Source organism: Panulirus ornatus, chromosome 17 (assembly GCF_036320965.1).
Source record: "Panulirus ornatus isolate Po-2019 chromosome 17, ASM3632096v1, whole genome shotgun sequence".
Lineage (NCBI taxonomy): Eukaryota > Metazoa > Arthropoda > Malacostraca > Decapoda > Palinuridae > Panulirus > Panulirus ornatus.
The window spans coordinates 55,869,105-55,887,769 of record NC_092240.1 but is presented as its reverse complement, the minus strand read 5'-3'; the positions used below and the strand labels follow the sequence as shown (position 1 = coordinate 55,887,769).

Genomic DNA, 18,665 nt, shown 5'->3' with positions numbered 1-18,665 from the left:
GTGGGTGGGTTGGGCCATTCTTTTGCCTGTTTCCTTGCGCTACACCGCTAACACGGGAGACAGCGACAAAGCATGATAAAATAAAATAAATCTATTGTATTACTGTTTACATATTTGATGAAAATGAAGTTATCTTTTCATCTTAACATGTAAACAATGTTCCGTCTATGTTAATTATCATTAATAATGCATTTAAAATGTTTTTTTTTTTTTTTTTTTTTTTTTTATACTTTGTCGCTGTCTCCCGCGTTTGCGAGGTAGCGCAAGGAAACAGACGAAAGAAATGGCCCAACCCCCCCCCCCCATACACATGTACATACACACGTCCAGACACGCAAATATACATACCTACACAGCTTTCCATGGTTTACCCCAGACGCTTCACATGCCTTGCTTCAATCCACTGACAGCACGTCAACCCCTGTATACCACATGACTCCAATTCACTCTATTTCTTGCCCTCCTTTCACCCTCCTGCATGTTCAGGCCCCGATCACACAAAAATCTTTTTCCACTCCATCTTTCCACCTCCAATTTGGTCTCCCTCTTCTCCTCGTTCCCTCCACCTCCGACACATATATCCTCTTGGTCAATCTCTCCTCACTCATTCTCTCCATGTGCCCAAACCATTTCAAAACACCCTCTTCTGCTCTCTCGACCACGCTCTTTTTATTTCCACACATCTCTCTTACCCTTACGTTACTTACTCGATCAAACCACCTCACACCACACATTGTCCTCAAACATCTCATTTCCAGCACATCCATCCTCCTGCGCACATCTCTATCCATAGCCCACGCCTCGCAACCATACAGCATTGTTGGAACCACTATTCCCTCAAACATACCCATTTTTGATTTCCGAGATAATGTTCTCGACTTCCACACATTTTTCAAGGCTCCCAAAATTTTCGCCCCCTCCCCCACCCTATGATCCACTTCCGCTTCCATGGTTCCATCCGCTGACAGATCCACTCCCAGATATCTAAAACACTTCACTTCCTCCAGTTTTTCTCCATTCAAACTCACCTCCCAATTGACTTGACCCTCACCCCTACTGTACCTAATAACCTTGCTCTTATTCACATTTACTCTCAACTTTCTTCTTCCACACACTTTACCAAACTCAGTCACCAGCTTCTGCAGTTTCTCACATGAATCAGCCACCAGCGCTGTATCATCAGCGAACAACAATTGACTCACTTCCCAAGCTCTCTCATCCCCAACAGACTTCATACTTGCCCCTCTTTCCAGGACTCTTGCATTTACCTCCTTTACAACCCCATCCATAAACAAATTAAACAACCATGGAGACATCACACACCCCTGCCGCAAACCTACATTCACTGAGAACCAATCACTTTCCTCTCTTCCTACACGTACACATGCCTTACATCCTCGATAAAAACTTTTCACTGCTTCTAACAACTTGCCTCCCACACCATATATTCTTAATACCTTCCACAGAGCATCTCTATCAACTCTATCATATGCCTTCTCCAGATCCATAAATGCTACATACAAATCCATTTGCTTTTCTAAGTATTTCTCACATACATTCTTCAAAGCAAACACCTGATCCACACATCCTCTACCACTTCTGAAACCGCACTGCTCTTCCCCAATCTGATGCTCTGTACATGCCTTCACCCTCTCAATCAATACCCTCCCATATAATTTACCAGGAATACTCAACAAACTTATACCTCTGTAATTTGAGCACTCACTCTTATCCCCTTTGCCTTTGTACAATGGCACTATGCACACATTCCGCCAATCCTCAGGCACCTCACCATGAGTCATACATACATTAAATAACCTTACCAACCAGTCAACAATACAGTCACCCCCTTTCTTAATAAATTCCACTGCAATACCATCCAAACCTGCTGCCTTGCCGGCTTTCATCTTCCGCAAAGCTTTTACTACCTCTTCTCTGTTTATCAAATCATTTTCCCTAACCCTCTCACTTTGCACACCACCTCGACCAAAACACCCTATATCTGCCACTCTGTCATCAGACACATTCAACAAACCTTCAAAATACTCATTCCATCTCCTTCTCACATCACCGCTACTTGTTATCACCTCCCCATTTACGCCCTTCACTGAAGTTCCCATTTGCTCCCTTGTCTTACGCACCCTATTTACCTCCTTCCAGAACATCTTTTTATTCTCCCTAAAATTTACTGATAGTCTCTCACCCCAACTCTCATTTGCCCTTTTTTTCACCTCTTGCACCTTTCTCTTGACCTCCTGTCTCTTTCTTTTATACTTCTCCCACTCAATTGCATTTTTTCCCTGCAAAAATCGTCCAAATGCCTCTCTCTTCTCTTTCACTAATACTCTTACTTCTTCATCCCACCACTCACTACCCTTTCTAAACAGCCCACCTCCCACTCTTCTCATGCCACAAGCATCTTTTGCGCAATCCATCACTGATTCCCTAAATACATCCCATTCCTCCCCGACTCCCCTTACTTCCATTGTTCTCACCTTTTTCCATTCTGTACACAGTCTCTCCTGGTACTTCCCCACACAGGTCTCCTTCCCAAGCTCACTTACTCTCACCACCTTCTTCACCCCAACATTCACTCCTCTTTTCTGAAAACCCATACTAATCTTCACCTTAGCCTCCACAAGATAATGATCAGACATCCCTCCAGTTGCACCTTCAGCACATTAACATCCAAAAGTCTCTCTTTCGCACGCCTGTCAATTAACACGTAATCCAATAACGCTCTCTGGCCATCTCTCCTACTTACATAAGTATACTTATGTATATCTCGCTTTTTAAACCAGGTATTCCCAATCATCAGTCCTTTTTCAGCACATAAATCTACAAGCTCTTCACCATTTCCATTTACAACACTGAACACCCCATGCATACCAATTATTCCCTCAACTGCCACATTACTCACCTTTGCATTCAAATCACCCATCACTATAACCCGGTCTCGTGCATCAAAACCGCTAACACACTCATTTAGCTGCTCCCAAAACACTTGCCTCTCATGATCTTTCTTCTCATGCCCAGGTGCATATGCACCAATAATCACCCACCTCTCTCCATCAACTTTCAATTTTACCCATATTAATCGAGAATTTACTTTCTTACATTCTATCACATACTCCCACAACTCCTGTTTCAGGAGTATTGCTACTCCTTCCCTTGCTCTTGTCCTCTCACTAACCCCTGACTTCACTCCCCAGACATTTCCAAACCACTCTTCCCCTTTACCCTTGAGCTTCGTTTCACTCAGAGCCAAAACATCCAGGTTCCTTTCCTCAAACATACTACCTATCTCTCCTTTTTTCACATCTTGGTTACATCCACACACATTTAGGCACCCCACTCTGAGCCTTCGAGGAGGATGATCACTCCCCGCGTGACTCCTTCTTCTGTTTCCCATTTTAGAAAGTTAATACAAGGAGGGGAGGATTTCCGGCCCCCCGCTCCCGTCCCCTCTAGTCGCTTTCTACGACACGCGAGGAATACGTGGGAAGTATTCTTTCACCCCTATCCCCAGGGATAATATACATATATATATACATACACACACACACACACACACACACACATATGCACATACACACACACACACACACATACATATATATACATATGAAAAAATGTAAGAACAATTTAGAAACAAACTTTTAGCTTGAAATGAATGAAAAAAAAAAAATGAATGTCACATAATGGTTCAACCTCTGGCTATGGAAAAGGAGATGTACAATTTATTCACACAAACGTCAATAGCAGTTCTCATCAATTTCACCACTGTGTCAATACGCTTCAATGTCTAAGCTACATTTTTCTCCAACTTCACTATCTTCTTGTCAAAAACACCATGCATGAAAACTATCACTCCATTAACACAACTATAAACATTTACTTCCCCTTTAAAAGTTCTGGGGAAGTCTTTTACATTTAAAATGTAAAAAATACATAAAGTATGTAAAGATTGTGTAAATGACACATAAGGGATGAGCTATGCAAGGAGAGAGTGCATGAGGTCTTAGAATTATCTTCAACACATGAAGATGGATACAAGATTTTTCAGTTGGTGGAGGTATCGTGACATTAACAGCCTTAATAACCCTGACCCTGATAGCTGATAGCTTGAAGCCCAAACAACCAACTAACCAATGTATGGGATGTGTGAAATCATTCCTTGTAAAAGAAAATTATTCAATGTTTCGATTTATGAAGAATTAAACCATACAAGGAAAAGCCTATACTCATAAGATACTCGAATATAAGAATCCATGTTGTCATTAGGGCCTACCCTTCGTCAATTCAACATCCTCCCATATCAATATGGGGGAAGTACACTACTGTTTTCGATATTTTCTTAAATAGCATAATAAAAAGATTTCTATGGGGGAAAAGTTTTTTTTCACATGGAGGAATTACCTCATTAGAAAGAATACACAATGAAAAGATTAAAACACTTCAACAAAAGCTTACCGAGGCTGGCAGATTGTGTCCTATGCACTGTCTCACACTAATATCACCTTTATTTCTGTCACTTTCTGCATAGCACTGCATCAAATCTTTACATTATTTCTCTGAGTCATAGGTCGCTCAAGAACCAACATCACAATGTTCCTAATACACTAAACAGTCCTACTCTAGCTCCCATAGAATTTCCAATTTCTTGACAATCATAAGCAAAATGAACATTCTTTTCATTCCGCTATTACAATAACACACATCACTGAATCTGACATTTATTGGATGCCAAATATGAAGAAATTAATAACTGGAAATCAAAATACCAGGAGGGGAGGGTTTCCATCTCACTCATTTCAGTCACCTTCAATGACATGCATGAAGTACATGGGAAGTATTCTTTCTACCTTATCCTACAATGCATGACACAAAACATCAAGAGAGTGGATGCGAGTGAATGAAGCCATTCTTCATGTGTTTCTGATGCCACCTCACCACTATGGGAAACAACAAACAAGCATAAAAGTGTGAGAAATGCACAAATTACAAGGAAAAGTAAGAGACATGGCCAACTTGGATTCAAAACAAAGTGAACAATGAACTGTGGTGACAAGTGGATGCTGGAAAATGACAGCACCTATGCAACAGAGAAGTGAGTTCTGCAAACACTGGTGCAATAAATCTAAGAAGCTATATGATAGTGGAGAATGTTGAAAGAGATGGAAGCCCTAGGAGTATAAAATTCCCTCCTCATACAGTACAAGCAGGCAATTACAAACAGGTAACTACAGAATAATGAACATAAGTACCCTTGCAAGCATGCAAGTCTAATACAAAACTGAAAGACATTAATTACCTTAACAATATTACACTAATAAATCCCAATACTATACTTCGTGGGCCACTCCGCAAGACTGAAAATCAATATATCTATCATGGAATTTTTTTTTTCTTTACCTCAGATACCCTGACACAGTCACTGGATGGGAAGATATTAGATGGTGCCTGGGAGACAGATGTATTGCTATTGGCTGCTGCTGACTGACCTGTTGTAGCCGGAAAACTGTTTGCTGATGGAGAAACTGCAAAGAAAACACTTGTCAATAAAGAATATACATAACTTGAAAACTTTACAATTACATAAACTTGCAATAGTAATAACTGTGGCAACATAATATACTAAACTATTAGAAGTTGACAAAGTTTAATTCTTGATCCTATCATGAATCTTTCAACTGTAATTTTGTTAACCATTTCACTGCAACAGAAATATGGCCAAGTATCCTCCTCCTTGGAGGTGGGGTTTTTGGAGCAATAAAAATCATTTTATCCCTGAGGATAAGGGAGAAAGAATATTTCCCACGCATTCCTGTGTGTTGTAGAAGGCGACTAAAGGGGACGAATGCGGGGGACTAGAAACCAACTCCTCCTTGTATTTCAATTTTCTAAAGGGGGAAACAGAAGAAGGAGTCATGCAGGGAGTGCTCGTCCTCCTTGAAGGCTCAGATTGGGGTGTCTAAATGTGTGTGGATGTAACAAAGATGAGAAAAAAGGAGAGATAGGTAGTATGTTTGAGGAAAGGAACCTGGATGTTTTGGCTCTGAGTGAAACGAAGCTCAAGGGTAAAGGGGAAGAGTGGTTTGGGAATGTCTTGAGAGTAAAGTCAAGGGTTGGTGAGAGGACAAGAGAAAAAAAAAAAAAAAGAGTAGTACTATTCCTGAAGCAGGAGTTTTGGGAGTATGTGATAAAGTGTAAGAAAGTAAACTCTAGATTGATATGGGTAAAACTGAATGTGGATGGAGAGAGATGGTTGATTACTGGTGCCTATGCACCTGGTCATGAGAAGAAAGATCATGAGAGGCGTTTTGAGAGCAGCTGAGTGAGTGTGTTAGCAGCTTTGATGCACGAGACCAGGTTATAGTGATGGGTGATTTGAATGCAAAGGTGAGCAATGTGGCAGTTGAGGGTATAATTGGTGTACATAGGGTGTTCAGAGTTGTAAATGGAAATGGTGAAGAGCTTGTAGATTTGTGTGCTGAAAAAGGACTGGTGATTGGGAATACCTGGTTTAAAAAGAGAGATATACATAAGTATACATATGTAAAAAGGAGAGATGGCCAGAAAGTGTTATTGGATTACATGTTAATTGATAGGTGTGTGAAAGAGAGACTTTTGGATGTTAATGTGCTGATAGGGGCAGGTGGGGGGATGTCTGATCATTGTCTTGTGGAGGCAAAGGGGGATGTCTGATCATTGTCTTGTGGAGGCAAAGGTGAAGATATGTAGAGGTTTTCAGAAAAGAAAGAGAGAATGTTTGGGAGAAAGTACTGAGAGTATGTGAGCTTGGAAAGGAGACTTGTGTGAGGAAGTACCAGGAGAGATTGAGTGCAGAATGGAAAAAGGTGAGAGCAAATGATGTAAGGAGAGTGGGGGAGGAATGGGATGTATTTAGGGAAACAGTGATGGCTTGTGCAAAATATGCTTGTGGCATGAGAAAGGTGAGAAAGGTGGGAGGTGGGCAGATTAGAAAGGGTAGCAAGTGGTGGGATGAAGAAGTAAGATTGTTAGTGAAAGAGAAGAGAGAGGCATTTGGACAATTTTTGCAGGGAAATAGTGCAGATGATTGGGAGATGTATAAAAGAAAGAGGCAAGAGGTCAAGAGAGAGGTGCAAGAGGTGAAAAAGAGGGCAAATGAGAGTTGGATTGAGAGAGTATCAAAATTTTAGGGAAAATAAAAGGATGTTTTATCCCTGGGGATAGGGGAGAAAGAATACTTCCCACGTATTCCCTGCGTGTCGTAGAAGGCTACTAAAAGGGAAGGGAGCGGGGGGCTGGAAATCCTCCCCTCTCGTTTTTTTTTAATTTTCCAAAAGAAGGAACAGAGAAGGGGGCCAGGTGAGGATATTCCCTCAAAGGCCCAGTCCTCTGTTCTTAACGCTACCTCGCTAACGCAGGAAATGGCGAATAGTTTGAAAGAAAAAAGAAAAGGATGTTTTGGAAGGAGGTAAATAAAGTGCATAAGACAAGAGAACAAATGGAAACATTGGTGAAGGGGGCAAATGGGGAGGTAATAACAAGTAGTAGTGAAATGAGAATTACGAAGTGAGCATTTTGAAGGTTTGTTGAATGTGTTAGATGACAGAGTGGCAGATATAGGATGTTTTGGTCGAGGTGGTGTGCGAAGTGAGAGGGTCAAGGAGAATGATTTGATAAAAAGAGAAGAGGTAGTGAAAGCTTTGCAGAAGGTGAAAGCCGGCAAGGCGGTGGGTTTGGATGGTATTGCAGTGGAATTTATCAAAAAAGGGAGTGACTCTGTTGTTGATTGGTTGGTGAGGATATTCAATGATTGTATGGTTCACGGTGAAGTGCCTAAGGATTGGCAGAATGCATGTATAGTGCCATTGTACAAAGGCAAAGGGGATAAAGGCAAGTGTTCAAATTACAGATAGTTTGTCAAGTATTCCTGGGAAATTATATGGGAGGGTATTGATCGAGAGGGTCAAGGCATGTACAGAGCACCGAATTGGTGAGGAGCAGTGTGGTTTCAGAAGTGGTAGAGGATGTGTGGATCAGGTGTTTGCTTTGAAGTATGTATGTGAGAAATACTTAGAAAAGCAAATGGATTACATTTATGGACCTGGAGAAGGCATATGATTGAGTTGATAGAGATGCTCTGTGGAAGGTATTAAGAATATATGGTTTGGGAGGTAAGTTGCCTGAAGCAGTGAAAAGTTTTTATTGAGGATGTAAGGCATGTGTATGAGTAGGAAGAGGGGAAAGTGACTGGTTCTCAGTGAATGTTAGTTTGTGACACAGGGGTGTGTGATGTCTACATGGCTGTTTAATGTGTGTATGGATAGGGTTGTTAGGGAGGTGAATCCAAGAGTTTTGGAGAGAGGGGCAAGTGTGCAGTCTGTTGGGGATGGAGGGCTTGGGAAGTGAGTCAGTTGTTGTTTGCTGATGATACAGCGCTGGTGGCTGATTCAGGTGAGAAACTGCAGAAGTTGGTGACAGAGTTTGGTAAAGTGTGTGAAAGAAGAAAGCTGAGAGTGAATGTGAATAAGAGCAAGGTTATTAGGTTTAGTAGGGTTGAGGGACAAGCAAATTGGGAGGTAAGTTTGAATGGAGAAAATCTGGAGGAAAGAGAAATGCTTTAGATATCTGGAAGTGGATTTAGCAGTGGATGGAACCATGGAAGCGAAAGTGAATGACAGGGTGGGGGAGAGGGCAAAGGTTCTGGGAGCGTTGAAGAATGTGTGGGAGGCAAGAACGTTATCTTGAAAAGCAAAAATGGGTATGTTTGAAGGAATAGTGGTTCCAACAATGTTATATGGCTGTGAGGCATGGGCAATAGATTGGGTTGTGCAGAGGAGGGTGGATGTGTTGGAAATGAGATGCTTGAGGACAATATGTGATGCAAGGTGGTTTGATCGAGTAAGTAATGAAAGGTTAAGAGAGATGTGTGGTAATAAAAAGAGGGTGTTTTGATATGGTTTGATCACATGGAGAGAATGAGTGAGGAAAGATTGACAAAGAGGATATAAGTGTCAGAGGTGGAGGGAATAAGGAGAAGTGGGAGACCAAACTGGAGGTGGAAGGATGGAGTGAAAAAGATTTTGAGTGATCAGGGTCTGAACATACAGGAGGGTGAAAGGCATGCAAGGAATACAGTGAATTGGAACGATGTGGTATACCTGGGTCAACATGCTGTCAATGGATTGAACCAGGGCATGTGAAGCATCTGGAGTAAACCATAGAAAGTTTTGTGGGGCCTTAATGTGGAAAGGGAGCTGAGGTTTCAGTGCATTATACATGACAGCAAGAGACTGAGTGTGAACAAATGTGGCCTTTGTTGTTTTTTTCCTAGTGCTACCTTGAGCACAAGCGGGGGGAGGGGGGTGTCATTCCATGTGTGGTGGGGTGGCGGCAGAAGAGGATGAAGGCAGCATACATGAATATGTACATGTGTATATATGTATATGTCTGTGTATGTATATGTATGCATATGTTGAAATGCATAGGTATGTATATGTGTGTGTGTGGGCATTTATGCAGTTACATGTGTATGTGAGTGAGTTTGGCCATTCTTTCATCTGTTTCCTTGTGCTACCTCACTAACGTGGGAGACGGCATCAAAGTATAAATAAACAAATAAAATATAAATCATTTTGACTGTAACAGTAAATAAATTTTTGCCCCTGATAAAAAATATATATATAACTCATTTTGATGAAGCTATTTGTACCACTCCAGTGAAATATTTGAGAATGCATGTCATAAGCCAGTAAACACTACCAGACATAATCATGCTATTGCATTTTTCTTGCTTTTATTAAACATATACAATAATGCAAATCAGTATTTGTATTAGCACACTGATATACACCACACTCATATTGGTAAACATGCACACTCTAATGCCTAACTTGAGCAGTATGAACAACTGCAACAGTGCCATGTTACTGGAATCTGCCAGCAAGTGGTAACATTGTAAGTAGGAAGTCACTTTCACTAGTGGACAGAAAGAAATAAAGTGTCATCATGGAACTTTGCACCCAAAAAAATTCTGCTTTACATTGCTACTGCATAAAGCCTTAAAGCTGCAGTAGTCTTGAGGTTGCATAAACAGCTGCTGTTATTTCCATATCAGCTTTGCCAGACCAATTGCATCGCTGATTCTTCTAGTCATCTTTGTTTTCTAAAGAAAACAGTGGGTATTCCATTCCAACAGTTGTTAAATTCTACATAAGCCAGTCGAATGCCTTAATAATGTTCACCTCCGGTAGCTCAATATTTGTGACGGCATTCTCAACATACTGATAAAACAGCTTCTCGCCTATCTCTTTGTTTTCTATGTACTGAATATTGGCTCACACTGACCATTTAGCACCATGCACTTTATTCATACAGAGACAAAGTGATGAAGATGCCACAGGAGCAGGAACCAGTTTTCTATATCTCCAAATCCATTAATTCTTCCTCCATTCAATGAAAATGCAGGTATACATATATGGCATCTTTCTCAGTAATGCTTCTAAATTCTGTCTTATCTAAAGAGGTAGAAATGCATAAGGTAGCCAAGAAAATGTAGCATACCGTCATACTCAGAGTGACAAAGACATAAGCTCCCTACAGCCACTTGGCTTCCAGTTGGTGGTCATGTGACTGTCTGACTCAATCAGCAGCATTACAACCCATGCTGCACCCACATGTGGATGCTAAAGTGTACATTTTTGGTGGGCATTAGAATGTACCCACATTTTACTGCCTTCTCTGTGGCTTGTCAGGATAAATAATTAGTAGCAGCAGTAGGTAGGAACATTAGGTATGAGCCTCAAAAAACACTGCACTAGAGCTGCCCTCTACCAGTAGATAGTTACGGGTGAGACACTAAAGCGAAGGAGCATAACTGGAGTTGAACAGTTATGGAAACTCTTTTGCCATGGCCACCTCCTTAAGGGAGTTCCCAAAGGGAATGGGCATTAGAGATAGAGATGGATATATAGGTTATAAGTTTCTAGAGACAGAAAAGGGTCCTGGTACTTCTGGTTACAACAGGAAGTATGCAACAATTGCAGAGCAATGAGAGAATACTAGAACAAAAAAGGTGAAGAACATCAGAGTGTCTCCGGTAAAAACATTACAGCTTCTGCTGTCAAAGGCACACAACACAAGTGTGGCTGTGGGGTAAAGCTTATGGCTAAAATGAAGGAAATATTCATGGCATTCAAGGTACTGGGTGATTTTCCCTTGCAAAATAATTACACTGCTAACTAGTTTCCTCCTAGGATGTACAGTAATGCAAAATGAAAGACAGGCCATCATGACAACTGGGAAGGAAATCCTAGTATTGTGGATGAAAAATTCATACAGTGTACAACAGAACATTCAGTAATATAGTGGAATATGAATGGCATGTAAAAAAAAACAGTGCTTGATCAGAAGAAAAAGACTGATACAAAAGAGGGAGATAAATGGGAAGCACACACCATCATCCAAGGTTAGTAGGGAGAAGAGAAACACTGTGTGTACACTGGAAGTCAGCCAATGATCTTAAGTCATGAAAGTTGAGTACATAGCCCTTACTGCAAGTACGTGAACTTTACAGTGTGCAAGGTAGTCACAGAATCCAAATTGGGGATGCTGAGGACATCAGGAAAAATATTTATCAGAATTTTTGATGCTTATTGGTCTTCTAAGATTGGAATCTAAGGAAAATTACACAATAATTAGCTACAAAGGTGCCAAAATGTAACAGTGTGTCCCCTCACTATATTTCTCATTGATGGAGAAACTTAGTACAGGTAACTATATAAAACTTGGCAAGGTAGAGTAGCTTAGATTTCATGGAACAAACGTAGAAAAAAATGTTAGTATGATGAATCTTGCACCTGTCAAGGTGTGACATGTTTTTATAAAGTGCACGCTGAGTTGCTCATACACCAACAATACTTTTTACTGAATAAAGACAGAAAAAGTTATTCTAAAACAATATAGCGTATAAAAATAATACTGGATTACGTAAAGTGTTTTTTGGCTGTTTTTCCTCTCTGAATGAAGAAATTAAAGAGGGTGTTTACTGACACAGGGCATTTGCCTGTGAGCCATATGGATATCAGCAGAGGAAATGACAGTAAGCTATTCAGTGATGTATCTCTTGCAATTGTGTAAGACTTCTCTAAAAAGCATTACCAAGACTTTTGCTTCCTAGTCTGCTAATTACTGGATACATTTTAATCAAAAGAAATACAATATCATAGTCATATAGACTAACAAGAATATGCAAAATCCAAATGTACTTTCTGCTCTATGCAGCTGCTAGGAGTTGGGAAGATATCTGTGCTAGATTCAAAGTATACCAGATATATGGGCATGCTTAATATTATACACCACAGTTCAAAGAAACTTGCACTTCCTGTTAAGTGTGTATGCTTCTGTGTAAGTATATGTAAACATAATGTTCAACTTTTAGAAATTTTTGCCAAGCCAGATATAAATTTCCCAAAATCTAAAGATGGCATCTATAGAAGTTAAGAGTGTGTACATTATCTTTACATGGGAAAGACTTTTGGTGAAAAAAACGTTGATTATGGGGTTTTAGGTATCATCTTTCAGCAGGTAATTGCAAAATTTGTCTTGACCAAACCTAACCTAACCTAGAGTAGTTTACTGTAACTTAAGATTTACTGTATTTTGGTGTGTACACTTTCTGAATTCCTTCAATGAAGGCTTAGAATAATTCAAAATAAGTATATTCCCTGCTCAATCAGGATAAAACTGGATAATTGTGGAAAGCGACTTTATACGATGCAGCAAAAACAAATGACAACCACACTCACAAAACAGCAAGTAATAAACTGCATCAAATACATTTGACTATTACATGTCACGTTAGGTAAAGTTACACTACTGTGGTTTGGATTTATATTGCACTTGTAAAGTTGAAAATTGTAATACTGAAAAAATGTTCAAATGCACCAAAAAGTAGCATCTACCAATGGATCAGTTTAGGATAACCATAAGCCACATCAATATCCCATGTTTGTAAGTCTAAAAGGCTTAACAAATGAAATAGGGAAAAGAATTATCTAATCCCAAAAGCAATATTCCTTAGTCATTCTCATTATAATACATATTAAGCATTTCTTAGTTTTGTCATAGATGGCTTGCCACTTTCTCCTTACATCTCCCAATCACATGCAACCCTTCCCTGAAGGTAATGTACAAACACCTCTCTTTTTGCTTTCATTAACAACTTAAACTTTCTTATCCCACCACTCACTACCCTTTCTCTCTAGGGTCAGCTGTCTTGCTAGCAAATAAGAATATCCTTTGATCTTGGGTGCTGACAGCCTCCAACAACCCTTATTCATTCCAGTGAGGTTTCCTTCCCTGAGTAAGTACCTTCAAGGCCAGTAGTAGTGAAGATCAGCCTGTCCTGCCTGCTTGATGGTTTGATGCAGGGGCTGTATTTCCTGCACAGCATGATCGTATGACTGGTGTCAAGTTAGGTCATCACTTGAAGAAACCACGTTATTTTATCACCATCAAACAATTTACAGTCCTTTGGAAAGTGCAAGTTTCTGTTTTGTAGCACTGGAGCATTGGTGGTTTAACTTGTGGGTTAGTCTTTATTATGACTGTACAGCTAGTACTTCCCCCTGTGGCACTGGCGGTTGAGCCCATGGAGATTAACATGCTGGATAGCACATTTTCTGACACTTCTTGTATGATATAGTCTTGTATAGTCATCCTGGTCACTGGATTCACTGTTGATTTGTTCCAAGTCACTGGGGATCTGTAACTGATCAGAATCATCATCGCCTGAGGCCATGTCAGTGTTGGAGTGAGGGCCAGACACGATATCCCACAACCGTGGGTCAGGTTCATCCAATCAGCTGCCTCCACCCAGTGATGATATCATCCCACCAGCTCCCAGCTGCATAGGCTGATTACCTCATGATTCTCTGGTCTTCATACACATCAAACATTATTATTTATCTATCATACTTTGTCGCTGTCTCCCGTGTTAGCATGGTAGCGCTAGGAAACAGATGAAAGAATGGCCCAACCCACCCACATACACATGTATATACATACACGTCCACACACACACATACACATATCTATAAATCTCAACGTATACATATATATACACACACACAGACATATACATATATACACATGTACATAATTCATACCGTCTGCCCTTATTCATTCCCATTGCCACCCCACCAAACATGAAATGACAACCCCCTCCCCACGCATGTGCGCGAGGTAGCGCTAGGAAAAGACAACAAAGGCCACATTCCTTCACACTCAGTCTCTATGTGTCATGTATAATGCAACGAAACCACAGCTCCCTTTCCACATCCAGGCCCCACACAACTTTCCATGGTTTACCCCAGATGCTTCACATTCCCTGGTTCAATCCACTGACAGCATGTTGACCCCAGTATACCACATCATTCTAATTCACTCTATTCCTTGCACGCCTTTCACCCTCCTGCATGTTCAGGCCCTGATCACTCAAAATCTTTTTCACTCCATCTTTCCACCTCCAATTTGGTCTCCCACTTCTCCTCGTTCACTTCACTTCTGACACATATATCGTCTTGGTCACTCTTTCCTCACTCAATTCTCTCCATATGACCATACCATTTCAAAACACCCTCTTCTGCTCTCTCAACCATGCTCTTTTTATTACCACACATCTCTCTTACCCTTTCATTACTTACTCGATCAAACCACCTCACACCACATATTGTCCTTAAACATCTCATTTCCAGCACATCCACCTTCCTTCGCACCCCTCTATCTATGGCCCACGCTTCGCAACCATATAACATTGTTGGAACCACTATTCCTTCAAACATACCCATTTTTGCTTTCCAAGATAAAGTTCTCGACTTCCACTCATTTTTCAATGCTCCCAGAACTTTCGCCCCCTTCCCCACCCTATGATTCACTTCTGCTTCCATAGTTCCATCCGCTGCCAAATCCACTCCCAGATATCTAAAACACTTCACTTACTCCAGTTTTCCTCCATTCAAACTTACCTCCCAACTAACTTATCCCTCAACCCTACTGTACCTAATATCCTTGCTCTTATTCACATTTACTCTCAGCTTTCTTCTTTCACACACTATACCAAACTCAGTCACCAGCTTTGGCAGTTTCTCACCTGAACTAGCCACCAGCGATGTATCATCAGCGAGCAACAACTGACTCACTTCCCAAGCTCTCTCATCCATAACAGACTGCATACTTGCCCCTTTCCAAAACTCTTGCATTCACCTCCCTAACAACCCCATCCATAAACAAATTAAACAACCATGGAGACATCACGCACCCCTGCCGCAAACCAACATTCACTGAGAACCAATCACTTTCCTCTCTTCCTACTCATACACATGCCTTACATCCTCGATAAAAACTTTTCACTGCTTCTAACAACTTGCCTCCCACACCATATATTATTAATACCTTCCACAGAGCATCTCTATCAACTCTATCATATGCCTTCTCCAGATCCATAAATGCTACATATAAATCCATTTGCTTTTCTAAGTATTTCTCAAATACATTCTTCAAAGCAAACACCTGATCCACACATCCTCTACCACTTCTGAAACCAAATTGCTCTTCCCCAATCTGATGCTCTGTATATGCCTTCACCCTCTCAATCAATACCCTCCCATATAATTTCCCTGGAAATTATATCAATCATTTTTCTCCTTTCAGACTATGTCTGGAACCACATTCTAAGGTATTGTTATATCACGTGGTAGGGGAATATACGTTTTTGAAGAAATGTCTTATGAAAAACCTTTTAACTTTGAATAGTTTTCCAAGGTAGTCTATCTTGTTGGCTTGTTCCTCTCATAAAACACAGGGTACCAGTTGAGTCCAGGGATAATTCATAAATCTGACTGTCTCTAAATATCACCTGTTTCATCAAAGGTGTATTTCATGAATGTATGCAAAGGTATGTAATACACATGTGAGCATATGTAAGTATGTGCATATTTACATGTGTATGCTTGTATGTGAGAGTTGGGATGAGCAAGTATCAACAAACTTAAGAGAGAATTTGAAAATGTCTTGAAAGGAGGTTACCAGTGTGAGAAAAAAAAAATGAACAAATAAGAACATTAGTAAAGGATGAAAAAAGGGAAGTGGTAACAGGCAGAAATGAATAAAAAAGAGATGGAGTGTGTAATCTGAAGGGTTGTTATAAGTGTTCCATGGGGTTGCATCATATGAGGGGTGTTTTGATGTATGCAAAGTAAGACTTTCAAAGAAAGTGGTATAGTGAAAAGAGAAGAGGTGGTGAAAGCCTTGAGTAAGATGAAGTAGGATAAACTAGCTAGAGTTGTTGGGATAACAGCTGAAATTTATCAAGATGGGGTGATTGTGCAGTTGAATGGTTAGTTATGATTTTCAGAGTACTACGTAAAGATCATGACGAGGTGCTTGGGGGTTGAGAGAATGCCTATGCAGTGCCAATGTACTCCCAAAAAGTATTGGCCCCCCTGGGCCTGATGTTCCTGGAAAGGAAACAATATCACATACACAACAGTTTCCGTTGGGTTGGTATTTTTGACTATGAGTTACACCTTTCCTTCTTTCTTCTTGCACTTGATAATCACCATATCTGCAGTATACCACCAGCTATCACTATATAATGAACTGGGATAAATTGTTGTAGGTGGTAATTGGTAGACAGCCAATGACCAGGGAGGTACATTACCAGTACCACCAGCCTAGGTATCAGGAAGGTTACTGACATCTACTTAGTGAACCAGCACTTCATTGGTTGTCAAGTTGCACTCCTCTGACCAAAGTAGCTGTCTTTTCTTTCTGCCTCACTGACATGTGGACTATTGGCATTGTGGCCACAAACATACAATCTCTCCTTGTCATATGTGACACTCGACAACGCTTAAATCACGTTGCTCATTCTCCCTAACTAGACTTTCCTGCAGTGAGCACTATGTGCAAGCCGTACCATTTGGCAAAACAGTAGGAGCAGTACACAGAAATTGATGGCAGGAAAATTAGGTAGAAAGTTTAGGTAGGAGTATCAGAGAGAAGCAGTCATTAGGAACATTAGCTAGGAGCCTCTACAAACACTGCACTAGACATGCCCTCAGCCAGTGGCCTGCTAAGGGTGAGGACCTAAAGGTTAAGAAGCAGCACTGGAGTTCTTTAGTTATGGAGACTGTTGCCATGGTCACCCCTTTCAGGGAGTTCCAATTGGAAAAGGCATCAGAGATATAGACAGATAGGGATAAATTGTGATACCATATGCAAAACCACTAACATCATGTGCAAGCCCAGTGATTTATGCAACTTAAAGAATTAGTTAGCCCCAAGAGAAAAGTTGCCAAATAGGAATATAACATTACTATGTTTGCAAGACCAGAAGTTACAGGCGAATGGCTTCAAATGCAATATGAATCATGGTGATCCAAATTTCCAATCACTTGCAAGTAATTAGAAGTGTATAACAATGCCATATCCATATACAATGACATTATGATTTACTGTACTGTGATACTATTTCTACCCCAACGGATAATGTAACAACTGTGAAAGTTGTGTATCTTGTAATGATAAATGCTGAAAATGGAATATTTTATGATACACACTACAAAACAATGTTGCTGAATGCACCCTACAAGAGGCAAAGGTACTGCCACAATGTCGTAATCTTTAGAAATGTTTATTCTCACTAAAAGATTTGCTTCATCTGTTAATCATACTGACATTAATATTTGTTCATATTGGTTTGTTATATAATGTGAACCAAGTGAGAACTATTCACAAAAGTGGTAGAATATCTGCTGAATTATTTGGTTGGATCCACGCAGGTGGTATTGGGCAACCAGCTGATGTCAGTTCGGGATGGTTCACAGGAGTGAAGTTTGTGGAGGTGTTAGAACACACGTTTCTCCCTTTGTTCAGGGTACTGCTGTTCCCTGATGCAACATCATTTTGCCTCATACAAGACAACAGCACCCAAATTCACAGCAATGGTGTCAAATGCTGGTTACAGGACTATCCAGAGATCACAGTGTTGCCATATCCTCAAAATATTTCGTACAGTCCAGATTAACCCAAAGACCTCTAAGTTTCAATCCATTTCCTCTTGTTGGTAATGCTGGCATTACTGTAATGAAATTTTCAATTAAAACACTTGAATCCTTTAAGTATTTTGAAACATTCTATCAATTTACCCCAAGGAGCCTCTTCATCAGGGAGAACAAGTTCAATTCTCGCAGTCTCTTCTAATATGGTTTATCACACAAAGAGGGAATCAATTTAGTTACTCTTCATGGCACTACTACCGATTTAAGAATATCCTTGCTTAAGTGTGGGCCAAAACTGCACTGCATATTTGAGGTGTAGTCTAACTAAACTTAGGTATAGTGGCAATATCACATCCTTGCTTTTGTATGTAAAGTTTCTGTTAGTAAATTATAACATCTTATTTGCTTTCTTGGCTGCTTCTTTGCAACACTGGGAGAATTTGAAGTTATTGGAGACAGTGACCCATAGGTCTTTCACACTAGAGGTGTCCTTTATCTTGTGGCCCATCAGTTTATAAAAAAAAAATTTAGGTTTCCTACTTGTAACAGCTGTCATTTCACTGATACTCAGGCACCTCACCATGACCTATACATACACTGAAAATCCTAACT

The 18,665-nt window shown here is 40.4% G+C and overlaps 1 protein-coding gene across 4 annotated transcripts in view; it reads right to left on the bottom strand.

The window, feature by feature from the left end:
- The window catches only part of LOC139754812 (uncharacterized), a 218,887-nt gene that overhangs the window by 164,930 nt on the left and 35,292 nt on the right, over positions 1–18,665 (bottom strand). For all 4 annotated transcript variants that reach the window (XM_071672651.1, XM_071672652.1, XM_071672653.1 and 1 more), the window contains one exon: positions 5,416–5,540. In XM_071672651.1, coding sequence (XP_071528752.1) covers positions 5,416–5,540 — 125 coding nt within the window. The remainder of the gene's footprint in view (positions 1–5,415; positions 5,541–18,665) is intronic.